This window comes from Salmo trutta, chromosome 4 (assembly GCF_901001165.1).
Source record: "Salmo trutta chromosome 4, fSalTru1.1, whole genome shotgun sequence".
Lineage (NCBI taxonomy): Eukaryota > Metazoa > Chordata > Actinopteri > Salmoniformes > Salmonidae > Salmo > Salmo trutta.
In genome coordinates this window covers 13,611,189-13,637,030 of record NC_042960.1, presented here as the reverse complement: position 1 = coordinate 13,637,030, position 25,842 = coordinate 13,611,189, and the positions used below count along the sequence as shown (strand labels likewise).

At 44.1% G+C, this 25,842-nt stretch overlaps 1 protein-coding gene and 1 long non-coding RNA gene across 3 annotated transcripts; one reads left to right on the top strand and one right to left on the bottom strand.

The window, feature by feature from the left end:
* Positions 1-22,188, top strand: LOC115191005 (zinc finger protein 205-like). 2 transcript variants are annotated; one of them, XM_029749014.1, is made up of 7 exons: positions 1-626; positions 11,025-11,155; positions 11,328-11,501; positions 14,907-15,071; positions 15,455-15,566; positions 15,892-15,992; positions 20,952-22,188. In XM_029749014.1, the coding sequence occupies exons 1-7, from the start codon at positions 332-334 to the stop codon at positions 21,879-21,881; spliced, it is 1,908 nt and encodes a 635-aa protein (XP_029604874.1). In that variant the 5' UTR covers positions 1-331; the 3' UTR covers positions 21,882-22,188. The 2 variants fall into 2 exon arrangements, with proteins under 2 accessions (XP_029604874.1, XP_029604865.1); XM_029749005.1 differs by having other exon boundaries at positions 15,892-16,019.
* Positions 18,665-19,701, bottom strand: LOC115191409 (uncharacterized). Its single transcript, XR_003877667.1, has 2 exons — positions 19,569-19,701; positions 18,665-18,909 (listed from the first exon to the last, which is right to left on the bottom strand). It is a non-coding gene; the product is annotated as an uncharacterized LOC115191409 (long non-coding RNA).
* Positions 22,189-25,842: the final 3,654 nt, after the last annotated feature.

Genomic DNA, 25,842 nt, shown 5'->3' with positions numbered 1-25,842 from the left:
TGTTGGGTGGTTGTGCAATTTCTTATTTCCCTTTTTTGTAAACGAAATGTGCAATTCATGCTCCGACCTGTGTCAGGCAGCAATACACAACAAAACGCCTAGTCTGCCGGAAAACTACACGAAGAAAAATAAGTAAACGGAAGTGAACAGTGACCAAGACTACCTTAGCGTTTTTAGTTATTTCGACATTTATTAACTCAAAATAAGACAAATTTAATTTCATAGCAACACCTACTTAGCACAGGGAGTCTTTAATTCGCGTTAGGGACAGGACTTGGTTAATTGATGTGTTATTTAGTTAACGCTAGCTAGCTGCTAAGGTTAACTAACAATGGCTAACCGTAATGGTAACGTTATGGTTTTTCACACTGAAATAGCCTCCATCATGGAGGTGCTAGCAAACGCAGCCGTGGCAGAGATCTGTAAACTCGTAGACGACGACTATGCAGTGTGTCGTTTAGAAATAACTCAAAGCCAGAAAGAAAACAGGACATTGCGGAGGAAACTACAGCTACTGGAACTGAAGGTGTCACGGGAGCGCGCAGAGAGGACAATGCGAGAGCGCGTCCTCGGCAGTCGTCCCAGAAGTGTCAAGATCCTCGACCGATACAGAGGAATTGCAAGAGGTACATTTAGCCCCGTTCCCCTCTGCGCATGTGTTTGGACAGTATGCAATAATTCATCTGATGTGATTACTTGGATGTCTTGCAGAAAGTTAAGTGTTAGTTTACATCCTTGCCAATGTCAAAACTGACCGAGGTCACATTTGTTTTATATTGGGAATTCGGTGTATATTTTCTCTCGTCAATAGCTACCAAGTATGAGATAATACGATTTCGGATTAAACAAAGCGTGCCATGACTAAGAAAATAATATATTTTGAATCAGAAGATGGAGGCAAAATCCACCACTTTTTTCGTTGTTGAATTATTATTACTTATTATTTTCGGATTTCAGTCTTCAATAGTTCTTAAATAGCATTCACTGTTGCATAGTTGCGGTCCCTGTCCAGCTATTACAGTGCCTTCAGAAAGTATTCACACCCCTTGACTGTTTCCACATTTGCTTAATAAGTTGCATGGACTCACTCTGTGCAATAAGTGTTAAACATGCTTTTTGGATGACTACCTCATCTCTGTACCCCATAAATAATTCTCTAAAGGTCCCTCAGTTGAGTAGTGAATTTCAAACACAGATTCAACCGCAAAGACCAGTGAGGTTTTCCAATGCCTCACAATGAAGGGCACCTTGACAGAGCGTGAATAATACAAAATAAAGTGTAAATATTGTACAATCCACTTGTGCAAAGCTCCTAGACTTACCCAGAAAGACTTACAGCTGTAATCACTGCCAAAGGTGATAATGTATTGACTCAGGGGTGTGAATACTTATGTAAATTAGATAACTCGTTACATTTTTTTGCTGAGTTTGACTTCACATGGGATGATTTCACTGAACAACAAAAGAAAGGGAATATTGAATGATCCCCAATGATCCAACGCATCTCCCAAAAACGTTTTCAGCATAAACTCAGCAAAAAAAGAAACATCCCTTTTTCAGGACCCTGTCTTTCAAAGATTTGTAAAAATCCAAATAACTTCAGATCTTCATTGTAAAGGGTTTAAACACTGTTTCCCATGCTTGTTCAATGGACCATAAACAATTAATGAACATGCACCTGTGGAACGGTCGTTAAGACACTAACAGCTTACACCCTGTAGGCAATTAAGGTCACAGTTATGAAAACTTAGGACACTAAAGAGGCCTTTCTACTGACTCTGAAAAACACCAAAAGAAAGCTGTCCAGGGAGACAGGCGGACAGCTGATCATCCTTGCAGTGGCAGACCACGTGTAACAACACCTGCACAGGATCGGTACATCCAAACATCACACCTGCGGGACAGGTACAGGATGGCAACAACCACTGCCCGAGTTACACCAGGAACGCACAATCCCTCCATCAGTGCTCAGACTGTCCGCAATAGGCTGAGAGGCTGGACTTAGGCCTGTTGTAAGGCAGGTCCTCACCAGACATCATCGGCAACAACGTCGCTTATGGGCACAAACCCACCGTCGCTGGACCAGACAGGACTGGCAAAAAGTGCTCTTTACTGACGAGCCGCAGTTGTCTCACAGGGGGGATGGTCGGATTCGCGTTTATCGTCGAAGGAATGAGCGTTACACCGAGGCCTGTACTCTGGAGCGGGATCGATTTGGAGGTGGAGGGTCTGTCGTGGTCTGGGGTGGTGTGTCACAGCATCATCGGACTGAGCTTGTTGTCATTGCAGGCAATCTCAACGCTGTGCGTTACAGGGAAGACATCCTCCTCCCTCATGTGGTACCCTTCCTGCAGGCTCATCCTGACATGAACCTCCAGCATGACAATGCCACCAGCCATACTGCTCGTTCTTTGCGTGATTTCCTGCAAGACAGGAATGTCAGTGTTCTGCCATGGCCAGCTAAGAGCCCGGATCTCAATCCCATTGAGCATGTCTGGGACCTGTTGGATCGGTGGGTGAAGGCTAGGGTCATTCCCCCCAGAAATGTCCGGGAACTTGCAGGTGCCTTGGTGGAAGAGTGGGGTAACATCTCACAGCAAGAACTGGCAAATCTGGTGCAGTCCATGAGGAGGAGATGCACTGCAGTACTTAATGCAGCTGGTGGCCACACCAGATACTGACTGTTACTTTTGATTTTGACCCCCCCTTTGTTCAGGGACACATTATTCCATTTCTGTTAGACACATGTCTGTGGAACTTGTTCAGTTTGTGTCTCAGTTGTTTAATCTTGTTATGCTCATACAAATATTTACACGTTAAGTTTGCTGAAAATAAACAGTTGACAGTGAGAGGATGTTTCTTTTTTCTTTTTTTAGTTTATTTCTGCATTTAATTTAATAGATTTCATGAGAAACATTCTACATTTGGACATTCTGACATAATACATTTTATTGTAAACATAAACATTGGGTGCCTGGAGAAGAAGAGATTCCCCATTATTGCATTTTTACCACCAGCCAATGTGATCACAAGCTCTCGCCATTCAAATCTCCCCGCCAGTTCACTGTGTGAACGCTGTAGCCTATTTTTTATCCAGCAAGCAAGAGCCAGGTGCTTCTTTCGTCAAATATACTGTACCAGTCAAAAGTTAGGACACAGCTACTCATTCCAGGGTTTATTTATTTTTACTATTATCTACATTGTAGAATAATAGTCTAGACAAACTATGAAATAACACATATGGAATTATATAGTAACCAAAAAGTATTAAATAAAAAAATATATATATTTTTGAGATTCATCCTTTGCCTTGACAGCTTTGCACACTCTTGGCATTCTCTCAACCAGCTTCTCCTGGAATGCTTTTCCAACCGTCAAAAAGGAGTTACCACATATGCTGAGCACTTGTTGGCTGCTTTTCCTCCACTCTGCGGTCTAACTCATCCCAAACCATTTCAATTAGGTTGAGGTCGGATGATTGTGGAGGCCAGGTCATCTGATGCAGCACCCCATCACTCTCCTTCTTGGTCAAATAGCCCTTACACAGCCTGGAGGTGTGTTTTAGGTCATTGTCCTGTTGAAAAACAAATGATAGTCCCACTAAGCACAAACCAGATGGGATGGTGTATCACTGCAGGATGCTGTGGTAGCCATGCTGGTTAAGTGTGCCTTGAATTCTAAATAAATCACTGACAGTGTCACCAGCAAAGCACCCCCACACCATCAAATCTCCTTCTCTATGCTTCACGGTGGGAACCACACATGGTGAGATCATCCGTTCACCTACCATGCGTCTCACAAAGATACGGCGGTTGGAACCAAAAATCTAACATTTGGACTCATCAGACCAAAAGGACAGATTTCCAGCGGTCTAATGTCCGTTGCTCGTGTTTCTTGGCCCAAGCAAGTCTCTTCTTATTATTGGTTTCCTTTAGTAGTGGTTTCTTTACAGCAATTCGACCATGCAGGCCTGATTCACGCCGTCTCCTCTTGAACTCTTAAGTATTTATTTGGGCTGCAATTTCTGAGGCTGGTAACTCTAATGAACTTATCCTCTGCAGCAGAGGTAACTCTGGGTCTTCCGTTCCTGTGGCGGTCCTCATGAGAGCCAGTTTCATCATAGCGCTTGATGCTTTTTGTGACGGCTCTTAAAGAAACTTTAAAAGTTCTGGAAATGTTCCTTATTGACTGACCTTCATGTCTTAAAGTAATGATGGACTGTTTCTCTTTGCTTATTTGAGCGGTTCTTGCCATAATATGGACTTAGTCTTTTTACCAAATAGGGCTATCTTCTGTGTACCCCCCCCCCCCCCCCCTTGTCACAACACAAATGATTGGCTCAAATGCATTAAGAAGGAAAATTACACAAATTATCTTAACAAGGCACACCTGTTAATTGGAATGCATTCCAGGTGACTACATCATGAAGCTGGTGGGGAGAATGCCAAGAGTGTGCAAAGCTGTCAAGGCAAAGGATGGCTACTTTGAAGAATCTCAAATATAAAATACATCTTGATTTGTTTAACACTTTCTTGGTTACTACATTATTCCATATGTTATTTCATAGTTTGTCTTCACTATTATTCTACAATGTAGACAATAGTACAAATAAAGAAAAACTCTGGAATGAGTAGGTGTGTCCAAACTTTTGACTGGTACTGTGGATATAGATATATAGAGATATTTTTGAATTGCTCAATAAGTGACCAAACTATATATCTACAGTCGTGGCCAAAAGTTGAGAATGACACAAATATTAATTTTCACAAAGTTTGCTGCTTCAGTGTCTTTAGATATTTTTGTCAGATGTTACTATGGAATACTGAAGTATAATTGCAAGCATTTCATAAGTGTCAAAGGCTTTTGACAATTACATGAAGTTGATGCAAAGAGTCAATATTTGCAGTGTTGACCCTTCTTTTTCAAGACCTCTGCAATCTGCCCTGGCATGCTGTCAATTAACTTCTGGGCCACATCCTGACTGATGGCAGCCCATTCTTGCATAATCAATGCTTGGAGTTCGTCAGAATTTGTGGGTTTTTGTTTGTCCACCCGCCTCTTGAGGATTGACCACAAGTTCTCAATGGGATTAAGGTCTGGGGAGTTAACTGGCCATGGACCCAAAATATCATTCATCAGAGAAAATGACTTTACCCCAGTCCTCAGCAGTCCAATCCCTGTACCTTTTGCAGAATATCAGTCTGTCCCTGATGTTTTTCCTGGAGAAAAGTGGCTTCTTTGCTGCCCTTCTTGACACCAGGTCATCCTCCAAAAGTCTTCGCCTCACTGTGTGTGCAGATGCACTCACACCTGCCTGCTGGCATTCCTGAGCAAGCTCTACTGGTGGTGCCCCGATCCCGCAGCTGAATCAACTTTAGGAGACGGTCCTGGCGCTTGCTGGGCTTTCTTGGGTGCCCTGAAGCCTTCTTCACAACAATTTAACCGCTCTTCCTTGAAGTTCTTGATGATCCGATAAATGGTTGATTTAGGTGCAATCTTACTGGCAGCAATATCCTTGCCTGTGAAGCCCTTTTTGTGCACAGCAATGATGACGGCACGTGTTTCCTTGCAGGTAACCACGGTTGACAGGAAGAACAATGATTCCATGCACCACCCTCCTTTTGAAGCTTCCAGTCTGTTATTCGAACTCAATCAGCATGACAGAGTGATCTCCAGCCTTGTCCTCGTCAACACTCACACCTGTGTTAACGAGAGAATCACTGACATGATGTCAGCTGGTCCTTTTGTGGCAGGGCTGAAATGCAGTGGAAATGTTTTTGGGGGATTCAGTTCATTTGCATGGCAAAGAGGGACTTTTCAATTAATCTGATCACTCGTCATAACATTCTGGAGTATATGCAAATTGCCATCATACATACTGAGGCAGCAGACTTTGAAAATTCATATTTGTATCATTCTCAAAACTTTTGGCCACGACTGTACTTCTGGGACACGCATTGGGCTAGGCAACTAGTTCAAGAGCTATAAGAGGAATAGAGAGGATGGAAGAGCGAGAGGCCAGGTCACTAAGTAAGGACCCTTATAGGATGGTAGGAACATTGTACTTTGTCTGGCACCCGCTTTGTTCCTTTAATTAAGTACCATACTGTGTCACCAACGTTGTAGTGTGTCCTTGCGACATTCTTGTCACTGCTTTTTGGCACGCTTCAGACTGACCCTGCATTTCCCTTTCAATCTGGTGAGCAAGTTCCAATCTGTCTCGTAGCTGTACAACATACTGTGGAGGGTCTTGGCGTGCTCATGATCGGGTTGCAAGCCAGCCACCAGGTTGATGGGTTCTGTAACTTCTCTTCCAAGGACCATCATGTTCGGAGTGAACCCTGTTGAACTGTGCTTTATTGCTCTATAGGCTAACCTTTAATTAACCTCCCTGGGCAAGGTGGGACGTTTGCGTCCCACCTAGTCAACAGCCAGTGGAATCGTGTGGTGAGAAATACAAATACCTCAAATGCTATAACTTCAATTTCTCAAACATATGACTATTTTACACCATTTTAAAGACAAGACTCTCGTTAATCTAACCACACTGTCCGATTTCAAAAAGGCTTTACAGCGAAAGCAAAACATTAGATTATGTAAGGAGAGTACCCTGCCAAAAATAATCACATAGCCATTTTCAAAGCATGCATATATGTCACAAAAACCAAAACCACAGCTAAATGCAGCACTAACCTTTGATGATCTTCATCAGATGACACTCCTAGGACATTATGTTATACAATACATGCATGTTTTGTTCAATCAAGTTCATATTTATATCAAAAACCAGCTTTTTACATTAGCATGTGATGTTCAGAACTAGCATACCCACCGCAAACTTCCGGTAAATTTACTTAATTACTCACGATTAACGTTCACAAAATACATAACAATTATTTTAAGAATTATAGTTACAGAACTCCTTTATGCAATCGCGGTGTCAGATTTTAAAATAGCTTTTCGGCGAATGCACATTTTGCAATATTCTGAGTAGATAGCCCGGCCATCATGGCTAGCTAATTTGACACCCACCAAGTTTGGCCCTCACCAAACTCAGATTTACTATAAGAAAAATTGGATTACCTTTGCTGTTCTTCGTCAGAATGCACTCCCAGGACTTCTACTTCAACAACAAATTTTGTTTTGGTTCGAAATAATGCATGAACAAAACGGAGCTGAGGTCAGTATCCAAAGGGTGACGCGAGGGCGCATTTCGTGACAAAAAAATGCAAAATATTCCATTACCGTACTTCGAAGCATGTCAAACGCTGTTTAAAATAAATTTTTATGCGATTTCTCGTAAAATAGCGATAATATTCCAACCAGGCGACGTTGTATTCGTTCAAAGAGAGAAAGAAAAACATGGAGTCCTCTTGTGCACGCGCGTTCCAGTGTTCCCTGCCTGACCACTCACAAAAACAAGCCCGCAACAGGCTTACCAATACAAGGGTTGAAAAATTGGTGGCCATCCGGGCAAATTTTAGGCTTTTTGAGCCTGACAACAAGCCATCCTCAACAAGGTTGGAAAGGGACAGTGAAGATGAGGCCTCGGAGTCTGATGTTCAAGAGGTGAACATTGAGGAAGTTCAGGGAGAAGACATGGAAGCCTGAGAGGAAGACAAGCAAAGCTTTAGTTTCTAGTCTATCATTTTACAGATGTATGTTGAAAATGTTTTTGGGAGATGCGATGGATCATTGGGGATCATTCAATATTTCCTTTCTTTTGTTGTTCAGTGAAATCATCCCATGTGAAGTCAACTTATTTAAAGTTCAATTCGTAACTAAATTGTTATTTTTTTTATTTCTATTGGAAGGATTTAATCATTTGCAATTATGTCTACTTATAAGGTAAAAGGTTTGTTTCTGTCGCCATATGATATGGTAAATATATCAATGTAAAAAACATCTACATTTAAATGGTATTAATATTAATTTGCAAATATTTCCGTTAATTCCCATATATTCCCGTTAATTCCCAAGGAAAGTTTTCACCTCTGAATATTCCCCAAAATGTGCAACCCTAGTCTTGAACAACCAATAATTAGCGATTGTAGCATTCTGTCTTGCTCATGGGGCCCATGAGATCAATGGTGATCCTCTCCTTAGGTACTCCCATGCGGACAGGGCTCATAGGTGCTTGGGGCTTCCTCGAAGGTCTGGCTTTAGCGGCACAGCTGGTACATGTACGACCATAGTGTGACATCCTCTCTATTTCGGTACCAGTAGTGTCTTGTCTGCAGCCGGGCATTTGTGCGTTCCACGCCAATATGACCACCTACTGGGCCGTCATGCATCTGCTTCATGATGTCTGTCCCGAACACACGAGGTAGGAGTATCTGTGGGTAAAACACTGCGCCTTTGGTACATTAGACGCACCATAAGAGAATGCTGTTCTTGACATAGGAGCCAGTGGAAGAGACTATAGGCCTCAGTCACTGGCCCGAAAAGCGACACAGCCCCCCACGATGGGCGTTCCTGTCCTTCCTCGAGCCATCTCTTCACGAGGCCCATGTCAGTCAGCCATCGGAGCTTGACGTAATCCCTCAGTAGTCCATCCATGGAACAGAACAGGGAGGCTAATCTTTTCCACGTCCGACGTGTCATCTTCACTGTCCCGATGACCCGACTCCACGTTGAAGGCACCTCCAGAAGCTTCAGGGAGTGCAGGCTGTAGGCTGGGGTCTTCTATCCCCACTGAGCAGAGCTCCATAAAAGTAGCTTCCACAGCGTTAACAGCTATGCTGGGGCCGAGGTCAGACTGCACTTCCTGGTACCTGAAACGGTCATTATTCTGGGTAGGGTCCTGTATAGTGCAGAGGCAAGTCTGGCGACAGGACGTCAGCATTTGTGGTGGCGTACTGGATGATGTATGACCTTGAAGTTATACTCCCCAAGCTTCTCGAGCCACCTCGCCAGTTGACCTTCTGGTTCCTTCATCCTTATGAGCCACCGAAGGCTGCTGTGGTCGGTGCGCACGATGAAGGGTCTTCCAAGAAGGTATTGACGGAAGTGTGAAATAAACTCCACTACTACCAGTAGCGCCCTCCGTATGGTACAATAGTTTTGCTCGGTGGAGGACAGCCGCTGGCTCCCGTACTCTAGAATGCATTCCTCACTGGGAGAAGACGCCTCCAATGCCGAAGTTGCTGGTGTCTGTATCGAAGATGAGGTCGCCGCTGTTGAGTGGATAGCCCAAGACGGGCGCGGTGGTGAGTAGCTTTCATTTTTTTGAACGCCTCCTGGCACTCTGGTGTCCACTGGAAACGAGCATGCTTCTTTGTAAGCTCATGCAGGGGCTTGGCTGCAGCAGCAAAATCTTTGACAAAACGGCGGTAGTACGAGGCCAGGCCGACGAACTGACGTACTTCTGAAACGCTGGTAGGCTGGGGCTATTCTTGGACTTTCAGAATTTTTGGGGGATCTATGGCGATGCCGTGTTCAGAAGAGACAGCACTTGGAGGGTTACAATTTCAGGTTGGTTTGGCTTAGCCGATCGAACACTTGTGCCAGGCATTAGAGCGTCTCCATGACATCCCTTCCCAGGATGATGTCATCGAGATAAATAAAACATTTAATAGTATAACTAGGCAAGTCAGTTAAGAACAAATTCTTATTTACAATGACAACCAACTGTTCCCCGGTAGGCCAACTGCCTTGTTCAGGGGCAGAACGACAGATTTTTACCTTGTCAGCTCGGGGATTCGATCCAGCAACCTTTCGGTTACTGGCCCAACGCTCTAACCACTAGGCTACCTGCCGCCGGTCTCCCTTTGCATTCCGGCCAGGACGCGGTCCAATAAACATTGAAACGTCGCTGGTGCGTTGCAGAGCCCTAAAGGCATCACATTCCACTCAGAGGCCCTTCCTGCTGCAGAAAGCGTCCGCCTTACCGTCGCTGGGAATAAGTTCAACCGGCCAGTAGCCTGACGCTAAGTCCAAAGTGCTAAACCATTTGGTCATTGACAGGGTATCTAGAGTGTCTTGGATACGAGGAAGTGGATATGCATTGTTAAGCGTATGCTAATTTAGAGCCCTGTAGTTCACACAAAAGTCTGGTCCTTTTTGCGTACCATAACTAAATCGGCGAAGCCCAGCTGCTGTGGCTTGGAGAGGCTACTCCAGTTTCAAGACTTTGCTGGATCTGCTGGTCTGCATTGAGCTGTTTTTCTTAATGTCCATTCAGAAAGTATAAGTGAGGAAGAACAAATAGAACTGAAATGAGCATGAGCATAAGATTGTAAAAATGTAAACAAGTCATGATGACCAGCCAGTGCAAGGAATGAAGACAGGTGCCAGTTCTGCACAACTTTCCTCTTATTAAATCAAATGTAGCTCGATTGAATCTTGTAGGCTAATATTTTTTGTATCATTATTTCTCTCTCATTACGGAGTCATCTTTGAACAACATGATCTTGCATTGACACTGCCTGCTCACAAGGGAATTACCGCAGCAGGCAGTGTCTTATGTCAGACCGCGTTGGATTCCGCCATCTGACGTGAGACAATGCATAGCAGGTTTGTTATGGTTGTTGTTAAAATCCAAATTCTATTTGACCAAATTTGTGCGCACGCCATGTTCCATAGCGTTGTCATGGAAAATATGAATGCTTCCAACTAACAAATCAGCAACTGTGCGGTAAATCCGGCTGCATAATGAATGTTGAGATTTCCAAAGAGACTGGGCTTTGGCAAACAACAGGAGTGGAATGTTAGCTAAAAGACTAGTACCCAGGCTAGCTCCTGAACAAAGTGTGTCATGAATATGAAAATATGTTCTGAATCAGGGGAGGATGGATAAAAATCCACTTTTTGGGGCAGGCTTGGCACACAGCATATATATATAAAATCTTCAATAGCTCTTAAACATTTAAAAAAGGTATGGACTCGTTTAACTCCCGAGTTCTGCAACCAAGTTGTACGCGTCGCCCTCGTGCGGCAATGTTTGCAAACACAGAAAGGGGTCTATACCGTTGAGCAGACAGTAGCTAATCTAACAACCTATTTTCCCCCAATCACTCTCTCAGGTGAAGGACATCTCACTGAGGGCCACAGGAGCTTTGTGAAGCCAGCAGGACACAGCACATGGAGAGATGACCAACCAATCACTGTTGATGAGGGGAGTGGAACCTCCACCCAGCACGTTATCGTGATAGAGGTTAGTGTAATAGTGTTGCATTAAATGTTAGTTACATTGTAAATCAAATGTGTCCCTAGCTATTCACTTGCATCCTCATTTATCTGCCACAGGGGAGCTTGTGAGACTTCTCTTCGACATTGTTATCCAATTCAACCATTGTACCGATAATAACCTCTTCTTTTCTTGTCAGTCTGCAGATGCAGAGGCTGTAGGTCCTGGAGTCAAGCAGGAGAGGACTGAAGGACAGAAGGACACACGGCACAGCAGAGACATCCAGACTGGAGGGTCTGGAGCGCCCCCTGTAGCCACGGAGAATCCCACCACCACCTCAGCACAGTCCAGGACCCGACACAGCATTACGGAGGTCAGTGGAACGCAGAACGCCGTTCTCAAGTCAGCGACAGACAGCAAGACGTTAACTGTAACACACAGGCTCTTACACACAGGTTCTGACCACATATCAGAACCAGAGAGACTGGGGTTGGGGACACTGGGCTGTCCTCCTGCCCCCGGCTCAGAGTATTTACCAGTATTTCACCAAAGCCAGAGGACGGTTCATTCAAGTGGTCATGGTGAATCGTTAGACTCTGGCAGTGATGATCCGTCTTGTTCTTACACTACAGAGATGGACCCTGGCAACATGCCCTTGTGTTTGGAGACACAGACTGATCTGTCTAGAGGGGACTGGAACCATTACAGTAGTAGTGTATACTCTGAAGGGTGCCTAGATAAGAAAGGGGAGGGTCTAGTCGTAGATGAAGTGACTGTGAAATTGGAGGGTGACGTTGCTCCCACATGGAATGCAGATAGTAACCTCGGAGATGGACACTCACAGGGCAGAGATTTCTTAGAATACAGAGAAAACTTAGAGACAAATACAAATGTTGCGACCCACTCTCCTTTACACTTGTTCAGGGATCACGACCCAGAGTCCACATCGATGGGACCTTCCGATTCAGACAGCCACGTCCTTTTCGATCAGGGTTTGAACCCAAATGACAGGGCTAGAGCCCAGGCTCAGGGAGGGGGAGCCACATCAGGCAATAGTAAAGAGAAACGGTTCAGCTGTACCCATTGTCACATGCGCTTCACCGAGGCTGGCACCCTGAAAAGGCACAAGAGGGTCCACACAGGGGAGAAACCCTACAGCTGCCCCCAGTGTGAGAAGAGGTTCTCCCGCCAGGACCATCTAAAGATGCACCTGAAGATCCACACGGGAGAGAGGCCGTTTGCCTGTACGCACTGCGGGAAGAGGTTCTCAGAGAGGAGCTACCTCAAGATACACCTGCAAAAAAACCATTCCACTCCATAACATAGAAAGTAATCATTCCACTCGATAGCTTCTGATATTTAGATTAAACCCTGTATTGAAGGTAGACTCAGCAAGATGACGTACAGTGCCTTCGGAAAGTATTCAGACCCCCCTTGACTTTTTCCATATATCTTTAGGTTACAGCCTTATTCTGAAATTGATTAAATTGTTTCCCCCCCTCATCAAATGGACACACCATACCCCATAATGACAAAGCAAAAACAGGTTTAGAAATTGTTGCTAATTTATTAAAAATAAAAATATGACATTTACATAACTATTCAGACCCTTTACTCAGCACCTTTGGCATCAATTACAGCATCGAGTCTTCTTGGGTACGACTCTACAAGCTTGGCACACCTGTATTTTGGGAGTTTCTCCCATTCTTCTCTGCAGATCCTTTCAAGCTCTCAGGTTGGATGGGGAGCATTGCTGCACAGCTATTTTCAGGTCTCCAGAGATGTTCGATCGGGTTCAAGTCCACTCAAGGACATTCAGAGACTTGTCCCGAAGCCACTCCTGTGTTGTCTTGGCTGTGTGCTTAGAGTTGTTGTACTGCTGGAAGGTGAACCTTCACCCCAGTCTGAGGTCTTGAGCGCGCTGGAGCAGGTTTTCATCAAGAATCTCTCTGTACTTCACTCCGTTCATCTTTGCCTCGATCCTGACTAGTCTCCCAGTCCCTGCCGCTGAAAAGAAAACAACAAAAAACACAGCATGATGGTGCCAGGTTTACTCCAGACATGATGCTTGGCATTCAGGCCAAAGAGTTGAATCTTGGTTTCATCAGAGCAGAGAATCTTGTTTTCTCATGGTCTGAGAGTCTTTAGGTACCTTTTGGCAAACTCTAAGCTCGCTGTCGTGCCTTTTACTGAGGAGTGGCTTCCGTCTGGCCACTCTACCATAAAGGCCTGATTGGTGGAGTGCTGCAGAGATGGTTGTCCATCTGGAAGGTTCTCCCATCTCCACAGAGGAACTCTGGAGCTCTGTCAGAGTGACCATCGGGTTCTTGGTCACCTCCCTGACCAAGGCCCACCTCCCCCGATTGTTCAGTTTGGCCAGCTCTAGGAAGAGTCTTGGTGGTTCCAAACTTCTTCCATTTAAGAATGATGGAGGCCACTGTGTTCTTGGACTTTCAATGCTGCAGAAATGTTTTGGTACCCTTTCCCAGATCTGTGCCTTGACACAATCCTGTCTCAGAGCTCTACGGCCAATTCCGTCGACCTCATGGCTTGGTTTTTGCTCTGACATGCACTGTCAACTGTGGGACCTTATATAGACAGGTATATGCCTTTCCAAATCATCTCCAATCAATTGAATTTACCACAGGTGGACTTCAATCAAGTTGTAGAAACATCAAGGATGATCAATGAAAACAGGATGCACCTGAGCTCAATTTCGAGTCTCATAGCAAATAGTCTGAATACTAATGTAAATACGTTTTTTTATTTAATTTTACTTTTCACTTTGTCATTAGGGGTTATTGTGTGTACATTGCTGATGATTTTTATTTAATCAATTATAGAATAAGGCTGTAATGTAACAAAATGTGAAAAAAGTCAAGCGGTCTGAATACTTTCTGAAGGCACTGTAGATGCACAAAGTAGCCCGCAGTAATGGGTCAATTTCCACAACAACCAAGCATGTTGAAATGCAAGGCCCAGACATTGTGAAATATATAAGTCACATTTAAAGGACAGTAGGTAGCCTAGCAGTTAAGAGCTTTAGGCCAGTAACCGAAAGTTGGCTGGTTCGAATCCCTGAGCAGACTAGGTGAAAGATCTGTGTGCAAGGCACTTAACCCTAATTTCTCCTGTAAGTCGCTCTGAATGAGTGTGTGCTAAATGACTTAAACATGTAAAGGTAAAATGACAAACAGTATAGCATAAAAAGTCTGTTACATATTGTGTTTGTACTGAGTAGGCTATATGATGTTCAAATGCCTATTTCATTACTTCCAACTACTTTTTATCCCGATACAGTTTTAATGAGAAAAATAATGCAGTTCATCAAGTTCATGTTGATTTCTAATTGAGACGTGTGTATGTGTGGTTTTCATATGGTGTATTTAAAGCTTGTTTATGGTTAATAAACACAAAATGTGACTTTTCATTCCAAGACTTTCATTGAGACTCTTTAGTATACATCAAATCTAATCTCACCCTATTTTGTATACACCTGACAGCGCTTTATAACCAATATACCAGCATATACCCACATACTAACAAACACCTACTGTACACGTCAAAATAGTTTAGTCAGGTTTGTCTGACTTTTGATTTATCATAGCTGACTATTTACCCACAACATATTTATGTCCACCATGATGGGTTTAACAACAATGAAGTCATTCTGTAACTACAGTATAGGACTCAGACGGAGTGGGGATGGGTTAATACTCCATGTTGAAAGTGTCTGTGTGTGTATATGTCTGTAATCTGTATCACCTGTCTTTTCCAGGAGGAGGAGGGTTCAGAGGTGCTGCTGGTCAAGGAGGAGGGGTATGAGGAGAGTCTGGGGAACCCTGAGGGGAACATGGTCATGGAGGACAACCAGACAACACCTCTTCCTGAACCCACAGAGGAACCAGCTGAGCACCACAGCACCACACACAGTCTCCCTGAGGTGAGCCCACTGTAAACTACTGTCTGAATTATATTAGGTCAAGGCCCAAATCCACAAAGACTCTCAGAGTAGGAGTGCTGATCTAGGATCAGTTTTGCCTTTTAGATCATAATGAATGAGATTATATAGAAAGATCCTAGATCAGCACTCTTTGTGGATACGGGGCCAGGTCTAGATTCATTTTGTCTTAAGTGTGTGACCATGCCTTTGAATGATCAAACCATTAAAGAGTGTAAAGTAATCAAATCAACTAATACATTTGCATAGTAACAAATTAACTAAATGTTGCATAGTACTCATACCCCAACCAGAAGATGCTCCATAGCAGGGTGCTGATATCAGATTTCTTGATCCAACATCCTCTCACTCTGTATCTCTTACAGTCAGTAGACATGGAGGATGGGAAGCCTGATCTGCTGCTGGTCAAAGAGGAGACAATAGAAGATGGATCAGAGAGCATTGACCTGCAGAGTGGACTAAAGATGGGGGAGCAAGGTAAGAGAGAAATACATATAACCCATTGTCTTCTGACAGGTGGCATCGCTTCTATGCAAGGCTCATCCCTCATCAGTGCTGGAGGAATCGTTTCACTATCTGACGTAAGACAATGCCTATAGTCTACATACAGTAACAGATCTTCAAAAGGAAAATTGATGCGCCAGGCTATTTTTTTTCCCTCATTCATAAAATGAAATCATTAGAATGTATGTTTACATACAACAACACACAAAATGGCTGAACTTGACCAGTTAATTTACCAAAATGAAGTGAGTTTTCCCTGTCATGTTTGGAAAGTCTATTTTCTAACCTCTTCCTGCAGGTGGTTGGTTGGAGGCTAACAGAGGAGACTGGACAGCCATCTTGGATTCCCAGACCCTGACCGGTGCAGCCAAGAGCCCAGGGGATGACATCACTGAGCAGGTCAGGACCAGAGGTGACATAGTGGAGGTCAGTGGATGGGACTGCGTCCTCAACTCAGGCTAGGGAATAACATATTAACCACAACCAGAAACAGACAGTCGAAAAACAAAACAACATCTGAACTTGATAACAGACTGCGGGGACGAGGAGACATAGATTTGGTCTGCGGGGATGGGGAGGTGTCAGTATGCAGCAAGAGAGAACAACAGACACAGACTTGGCTAGCAATGCTCCGTCCTGTTCCTATAGTTGTGATTCAGAGAGACTGACACCTCAGGTTAACCCCCTAACAGGTGCTGCCTTCAGCCTGCCTGCTATAGGATCTATCAACTGGAACCTGGACCCTGTGACATCACAGACACTACGTTGCCTTCGTTCTCACACTCTCCTTATATTAAACCAGACCTCAGACAATACCAGTGTCTCAACACTAAATAGCTACACAAGCCCGATGACAAATGACAGTAGTAGTAATGCCATCAGTAGATCCAGTGGCAAAGAGAAGTGCTTCCCGTGTTCATTCTGTGGGAAAGCCTTCAGTTTCCCCAAACAGGTGGAGATCCACCAGAGCAGTGGTTCCCAAACTTGTTATAGTCCCGTACTCCTTCAAACATTCCAGCTGCGTACCCCCTTTAGCACCAGGGTCAGTGCACTCTCAAATGTTTTTTTGCCATCATTGTAAACCTGCCACACACACACACACACTATATGATACTTTTATTAAACATGAGTGTGAGTTTGTCACAACCCGGCTTGTGGGAAGTGACAAAGAGCTCTTATAGGGCCAGGGCACAAATAATAATAAATCATTTTGCTCTTTATTTAGCCATCAAACCTTATTTGTTCATCAGAAATTGTGAACAACTCGCCACAGGTTAATTGAGAAGGGTGTGCTTGAGTGGATGCACATAGCTCTGCAATGTTGGGTGTATTGGAGAGAGTCTCAGTCTTAAATCATTTTCCACACACAGTCTGTGCCTGTATTTAGTTTTCACGCTAGTGAGGGCCGAGAATCCACTCTCACATAGGTACGTGGTTGCAAAGGGCATCAGTGTCTTAACAGCACGATTTACCAAGGCAAGAAACTCTGAGCGCAGCCTTATCCAGAAATCTGGCAGTGGCTTCTGATTAAATTCGATTTTCACAGAACCGCTTGTTGCAATTTCGATGAGACTCTCTTGTTCAGATATCGGTAAGTTGACTGGAGGCAGGGCATGAAAGGGATAACGATTCCAGTTGTTTGTCATCCGCTTCAGGAAAGTACCTGCGTAATTGCACACCCAGCTCACTCAGGTCCTTCGCTATATCACATTTGACATAGTGTGTAAGCTTGAGTTCATTTGCACACAACAAATCATACAATGATGGAAAGACCTGTACGTTGTCCTTGTTAATGGAGACAGAAAAGAGCTCCAACTTCTTAATCATAGTCTCAATTTTGTCCTGCACATTGAATATAGTGGCGGAGAGTCCCTGTAATCCTAGATTCAGATCATTCAGGTGAGAAAAAACAGATAGGCCAGTCGTGTGAGAAACTCGTCATCATGCAAGCGGTCAGACAAGTGAAAATTATGGTCAGTAAAGAACTTTAAGCTCGTCTCTCAATTTAAAAGTGTCAATACTTTGCCCCTTGATAACCAGCGCACTTCTGTACGTTGTAAAAGCGTTACAAGGTCGCTGCCCATATCATTGCATAATGCAGAAGATACGAGAGTTCAGGGGCCTTGCTTTAACAAAGTTAACCATTTCCACTGTAGTGTCAAATGTCTTTCAAGCTGTCAGGCATTCCCTTGGCAGCAAGAGCCTCTCGGTGGATGCTGCAGTGTAACCAAGTGGCGTCAGGAGCAACTGCTTGCACGCACGTTACCACTCTACTGGGTCTCCCTGTCATGGCTTTTGCGGCATCAGTACAGATACCAACACATCTTGACCACCAAAGCCCATTTGATGTCACAAAATTGTACAGTACTTAAAAAAATATCCTCTCATGTTGTCCTGGTTTCCAGAAGAGGATGTCTTCCTTAATTGACCCCCCCATAAACGTAACAGACTTATACCAGGAGCTGTGCCAGGCCTGCCACGTCTGTTGACTCATCCAGCTGTAACGCATATAATTCATTGACTTGTATGCGAAGCAGTAATTGTTTCAAAACATCTCCTGCCATGTCACTGATGCGTCGTGAAACAGAGTCATTTGATGAATGCATTGTCTGTATAGTTTTTTGGGCCTTTTCCCCTAGCCATATCTGCGGAGCTGGAAGAATTAAGTCCTCCACAATAGTATGGGGCTTTCCTGTCCTAGCCACTCGGTAGCTCACGATATAAGACGCTTCTAGCACCTTCTTATTAATGCATCTGTTCCTTTTATACATATCTTACAACTCGAAAGTCGTCTTTATTCTCAATCAAAAAACTCCCGTGGCTTATTTTTCAAGTTGTCATGTTTCGTTTCTAAACGTCTGCGCAAGAGTGAAGGCTTCCCGCGAGAGAGTAACGGTTAATGTGATTGGATGTTAATTATTTGACTAGGCTACCTGTAGTTGACATTGTGTTGTTATTTCGCTGAACACTAGATGGTTTAATTTTATTTTTGGCAGTGAAAACGAGGCTACTCAGGCAGGAAATAAACTTTACCCAAATGTATAGCCCCATTGGAAAATATAAATGTACGGTTTGAAAATTTGAAGAACATTTTTATTGTGAATCACATTTTTATGTGGCGTACCCCAGTTTGGGAATACCTGCACACAGGGGACAAATTGTTAGGCTGCCATCTGTGCCAGGCCAATGTTTCACACTTGTCCTGATGTGGCAGCGGAGAAGTCCTACAGCTGCACCCCAGTGTGAGAAGAGGTTCTCCTGCCAGCACCAGCTGAAGAATCACCCGAAGGTCCACACGGGACAGAAGCTGATCTCACTGCGGGAGGGAAGAGGTTCTCAGAGAGACGCTACCTCAGGATACACCAACAGAAAATGCACACGACCCATGTATAGAGTATAGTGACATGTAGTAGTACTAGTTAGTAGTTAATTCTGTTGATTGTGGATGTAGTAGGGAACTGGATGAGGTGAACTGAGGAAGGAATGAGTATGATGAGGCTGAGTAGATATGGTGATGGTTGGTGCAATGTCTGTAAAAATGTTTACTTGACAAAGTAGTGAAGACGTGTGTGATGAACCTTTTCCTAAGTATTCTAAATTGTATTTTATTAAAGCGAAAGTACAGAAAAGTCTAATATCGAATGTACTCAGGTTCTCCCTCATTTAGAGGCACAACCCAGTTTCCCTTTTTATAAAAATAGCTTAAGACAAAAGAGCAAAGTGGAAGATACTGTATAAATGGGTCTGTATAGGAGCAGATCGGGTTCACATTATTTAGGTAAAATGCCTAATGCATAGAGTTCTAGTAGCCTATCAGAAGCTCATATAGTTATTCAGGTCTAACAAAGGCCAAATCTGAAACCAAAAACGGAACACAATGTAAGAAATACAGCATGGCTACAATGCATGGTTTAAAGATGAAAATGCAATTGGTTAAGCATGAAATGCACTGAGAATCTCACTGCAGATAGGTACTTATCACAGTGGGAGGCCGTTCCTTCTCTTGCAAGAACAAAAGCGTGACCTTGCTGCGTGCCGACCCGGTAGCGACGACCCTGCCGTTTCTACTTGCAGAATCGTAATGCTCGTCATTGGCCAACAACTTGACTTTGAGCCAATCCGAGAGCACGAACTTGGGGAGCTAAAAGGAGTGACAACAAAAGGGGGGGAAAAAAATAGGGCGTTCTCTCTGTACATCCACGGTTAAATGTCATGAGCCAGTCACACTTCATATGCAGTGTAAGCTATTGGATGGTAGCTAGATAAGTGCACAGACGCAATGCACACAACAGTAAATACTTCCTCCCAGCAACCTAACCACTGTAGCTAGTAATTAAAGCACAATGGATTCGTTTCAATGAAACAGCTGCCTGTGTTAGTGCAGTGTCCTCAGCTAGCGAATATGCTAACGATAGCTAAACATTTGGCCATGGGCTGGTGGTACTGGCTATCGACACTGTTCAGAGGTACTGTCGGCAGGCAAACGTTTGACAATCCTACCGGTGTGTCTGAGCTTTTACAAAAATCAATACAATCAGCAAAAAGTAACATACCGTTTCTTATCTGTAACCCACACGGAATGACTCAAACAGGCTGGTTACACATACATTACCAGTCTTACCTTTTGAGAGAAATGGAGCATGTCATGTACTTCATTTATAAATAGCGACAGTAACTCATTTGCATTACAATAGTCAATGTAATGTCTAAAACAGTTCTTCAAAACAGCGACGCAACGCATGTTCTCACACACACACTGTATCCCCGTCTGTCGGTTGTAGCTCACGGTGAAGCAAGCATACCGGACCGATGCCCATTGTCTAACTGCGCGCAACACTGCTTGAATAACCCGCTGTTAGCAAAGCGCGGACAGTGTAGACCAAGTAAGAGAGACTGCCATACTGTTTCCCTTTAACCTTCCGGTACTAAGTAGGGTCGGGGTCTGACCCCAAACTTCTACCTGGTTACATTAACAGTGAGAAAATATATATTTTACTTGTCACGTATCGTTTTGTGCGATAAAGGTACTTCAAAGTTATGTTAGCTTATGGCTATTTTGTTGAAATTAAATACAAAATTGACTCTGCTAACTTGATTTTTTATTTGTATTTTTAGGGACTGAGTTTCCCTTATCTCGGTCAAACCAAAACATTATACTTCATTCTTAAATCAAAACACATGGAATTGTTTTAATAATACACTCCAATGGCTCCATATTGTTAAGGTACTTCTATCACAATATTAGAGATGGGCTTGACTGTGGTTAACATTTTATAATATCATGTCATGTTTCTGGGTGTACCGCAAAGAGTTTTTTATATAAACCTTTACGCTTTTCTGTACAATCTTTTTTTGCAGTCTGCAGTCGAAGAAGACCTGCTGATATCCAGTGTTACTGGTGGGGGAGAGTGGACCTCTGAAGCGGTTGATCACAAACCCTGGCCCCGGATCAGGATCCTGGACCAGGAGCCTTCACTCTTCCTTTCTGAGTCAGAACCAGGACCCAAACGCGAGTTTGAGAGACTCCACCACCACACAGAACACAACCAGTGGACAGGTGGACTGAACAACCTCAGTCCTGGTGGTCATCAGAGAGACAGAGGCTCCAGTCAGGGATCCAGTCTGCAGCCCAGACCCTTCTCTTCACAGTCTCAGTGCAGGGATGGAACAGGGCCTGGGGCTGATAGAGAGAGATCCTCCTTTTCCTATGATGCAAACATCATAGTATCCATGATGAACAGAGCAGGTAACCCTGGGCTTCAGCCTTCACAGAGAGTGGTGGGAGACCGCCCTGGCGATAGTCTTTCAGGAAGTCTGTCTTCTCCTTCTGGGTCTCGTCTAATGCCTGGTGACTGGGTTCATAGAAGGCCCGGACCTGGACCTAGCCTTCCTCAGCTGCCTCATGGTAACCCCACGAATGCAGACAGGGTCAGGATGGGTGTTCACCATGAGAGGTACCTAACCTATAACACAGCACACAATCCCAACAACACCCAAACAATGGCTAGAGGTCAAGGAGGTAGCTCGAAGTTGGCTCCTACTTCTCCCTCTACCTCATCTGCTGTCATTGGGTCACAACGTGGTAGGCCGAGCATTAAGACGGACGCCGACAAGCCGTATGCCTGCCCCACGTGTGGAAAGCGCTTCGCTCATGCGAACTATGTGAAGCAGCACCAGACTGTTCACACCAAGGAGAGGCCCTTCATGTGCAAGCTGTGTTACAAGAGCTTCTCCTTTCAGAGTAACCTTATCAAACATAGGAGTGTCCACAATGAGGAGAAGTCATAGCAGTGTGGCTTAAGTTGTACACAGGGGATATCTGGGAACCATTCTTTAGCTGACATATTATAGTTATCATGTGAAGTGTCTTGGGGTAAGAGGGTTTTTTGGATTACTAAGTCCCTCAGCGCTGTTCAATGTCAGTCCTGGAGGGCCAAAACCCTTCTGGTTTTCATCTTCTCCTAATAAGGGACTAATTCAGACCTAGGACACCAGGTGAGTGCAATTAACTACCAGGACTGAACAGTAGTTAGTTTTGTACTAAAAAAATAGGTGAGCAAATCTGTTAATAAATGAGAAATCATGTTGTCCTTTTGATGTGTTGATTTTGTATTTCCTTGTTTATCATTTTGAATTCAAATTGGTCTTAGTCTCCTTGGCTTCCTTCGAACCTATAGGTGTCTGTCCTTGCCACCGATTGGATCTAGCCAACCAGTCTTTTTAGGTCATTTACAGTAATTTTTCTAAACAAGCCTGCTCTGAGCTTGAAAGATACTGATCATGGCCTTTTCTCAATTGGTTTTGAGCAACTACGGCGTCCTCTCTCCTCCGGCCTCCTTTTGAAAAAAGGTCAAAGGTAATCGAGGAGAGGGAATGTGGATGAAAATCCGCTTGAATGAAATGAGACTACTTCTCCATATTCGCAGGTCATGAGGCAAATGATGTTTAGGGCTGGATCCCAAAATAAGTGTGAAAGTGATAATTAAGTTAGTTGTGCAAGACATTTTATAGATAAAACATAAGTAGCATACAGTGGCTTGCTAAAGTATTCATCCCCCTTGGCATTTTTTCCATTTTGTTGCCTTACAACCTGGATTTAAAATTTATTTTTTTAGGTGTTTGTATCATTTAATTTAAACAACATGCCAACCCCTTTGAAGATGCCAAATATTTTTTGTGAAACAAACAAGAAATAAGACAAAAAGCAGAACTTGAGTGTGCATAACTATTTACCCCGCCCCAAAGTTAATACAGCAATTACAGCTGCAAGTCTCTTGGGGTATGTCTCTATAAGCTTGGCACATCTAGCCACTGGTATTTTTGCCCATAATTCAAGGCAAAACTGCTCTAGCTCCTTCAAGTTGGATGGGTTCCGCTGGTGTACAGCAATCTTTAAGTCATACCACAGTTTCTCAATTGGATTGAGGTCTCGGCTTTGACTAGGCCATTCCAAGACATTTAAATGTTTCCCCTTAAACCACTCGAGTGTTGCTTTAGCAGTATGCTTAGGGTCATTGTCCTGCTGGAAGGTGAACCTCCGTCCCAGTCTCAAATCTCTGAAAGACTGAAACAGGTTTCCCTCAAGAATTTCCCTGTATTTAGCATCATTCCCTGTATTTAGCATCATTCCTTCAATTCTGACCAGTTTCCCAGTCCCTGCCGATGAAAAACATCCCCACAGCATGATGCTGCCACCACCATGCTTCACTGTGGGGATGGTGTTCTCTGGGTGATGAGAGGTGTTGGGTTTGCGCCAGACATAGCATTTTCCTTGATGGCCAAAAAGCTACATTTTAGTCTCATCTGACCAGAGTACCTTCTGCCATATGTTTGGGGTGTCTCCCACATGCCTTTTGGCGAAAACCAAACGTATTTGCTTATTTTTTTCTTTAAGCAATGGCTTTTTTCTTGCCACTCTTCCATAAAGCCCAGCTCTGTGGAGTGTACGGCATAAAGTGGTCCTGTGGACAAATACTCCAATCTCCGCTGTGGAGCTTTGCAGCTCCTTCAGGGTTATCTTTGGTCTCTTTGTTGTCTCTGATTAATGCCGTCCTTGCATGGTCTGTGAGTTTTGGTGAGCGGCCCTTTCTTGGCAGGTTTGCCGTGGTGCCATATTCTTTCAATTTTTAATAATGGATTTAAAGGTGCTCCATGGGATGTTCAACGTTTCTGATCTTTTTTTATAACCAAATCCTGATCTGTACTTCTCCACAACTTTGTCCCTGACCTGTTTGGAGAGCTCCTTGGTCTTCATGGTGCCCCTTGCTTAGTGGTGTTGCAGACTCTGGGGCCTTTCAGAACAGGTGTATATATACTGAGATCATGTGTCAGATCATGTGACACTTAGATTGCACACAGGTGGACTTTATTTAACTAATTATTAAGTTACTTCTGAAGGTAATTGGTTGCACCAAATCTTATTTAGGGGCTTCATAGCAAAGGGGGTGAATACATATGCACGGACCACTTTTCCGTTTTACATTTTTTTTAAATTTAAATAAAAAATGTTACTTCTTTCATTTCACTTCACCGATTTGGACTATTTTGCGTATGTCCATTACATGAAATCCAAATAAAAATGCATTTAAGTTACAGATTGTAATGCAGCAAAATAGGGAAAACGCAAAGGGTGATGAATACTTTTGCAAGGCACTGTATTTGTTTTTAAACATCTGCATGCTTTTCTCCACCAACAAAACAAAAGCTGATTCAAAGGTGGCATGGTAGATTCCAAAAAGACTATCAAGTAGGGGAGGACACTTCCTTTGGACTATAAACAAATTTATATCTCCTCGACCACTTATCAGAGGTCGGAAGGCACACCCGTGTGGAGGGTGGTTGGAAGAGCGCGCTTGTTTGAAAAGGAAAAGCGGCGCGATAGCTTTTGATTAAAAAAGAACATCAAGACGAAACAGATGCTTTATAAGTGGGATACACTGTTGAGAAATACATCCCGAGGGGTTCGTGCTGATTGTGACAGCCGGTTAAAATTGCGTCCCCTGACAAGGTAAGAACAATATGTATGTCAGTAGAAGTGCAATATTATCATAAGGAGACGTATACTTGAAATACGGAGGAGGAATGGAGGGGAGAGACAGTGGAGGTCTGAGAGAGGGAGGAAGATAGTGAGCTTGAGTTGGTTAAAAATGGCGGGAAAATGGGAGATGTTTGTTAAAGAAGAATGGTAGAATGGTAAGCAGAATGAGCTTAAGACAGGAGGAGAAATGGAAGTGAATGAGGGTGAAGTATCGGAGGTGGTTGGTGTGGGGAAGTTCTCGAAGCCCGAGGCTTGCACCGAGGGTCAGGATATTGATGAATCTGTGACCGTAGGAGTGAAGTTTTTGGAAAAAGTGGACCCTTTTGGCTGATCCATTTGTGGTTTCAGGTGGGTGAAAATAGAGTTGGGTGCTGTGGAATCGGTGAGGGTAACCAGAAGTGGTCTTGTGATAATTGTTTGTGTTTCTGCTGGTCAGGAAAGTAGTGGTATGTGTTACCTGTAGGGATGCCCATGGGGCTTGAGATCAGAAATGTCCCGTGCGCGGGGCAGGTTGAGGTTTCCAGGGTTAGAGTAGTGCAGAAGTTGTCATATGCTGAGGCAGTGGTCCTGCCGTACATACCTACACGTACGCTACGGTCACAAGACGCGGGCCTCCTAATTGTTCCTAGAATTTCTAAGCAAACAGCTGGAGGCAGGGCTTTCTCCTATAGAGCTCCATTTTTATGGAATAGTCTGCCTACCCATGTGTGAGACGCAGACTCAGTCTCAACCTTTAAGTCTTTACTGAAGACACATCTCTTCAGTAGGTCCTATGATTAAGTGTAGTCTGGCCCAGGGGTGTGAAGGTGAACGGAAAGGCTGGAGCAACGAACCGCCCTTGCTGTCTCTGCCTGGCCGGTTTCCTCTCTTTCCACTGGGATTCTCTGCGTCTACCCCTATTACGGGGGCTGAGTCACTGGCTTACTGGTGTTCTTCCATGCCGTCCCTGGGAGGGGTGCGTCACTTGAGTGGGTTGAGTCACTGACGTGGTCTTCCTGTCTGGGTTGGCGCCCCCCCTTGGGCTGTGCCGTCGCGGAGATCTTTGTGGGCTATACTCGGCCTTGTCCCGGGATGGTATGTTGGTGGTTGGAGATATCCCTCCAGTGGTGTGGAGGCTGTGCTTTGGCAAAGTAGGTGGGGTTATATCCTACCTGTTTGGCCCTGTCCGGGGGTTTCATCGGATGGGGCCACAGTGTCTCCTGACCCCTCCTG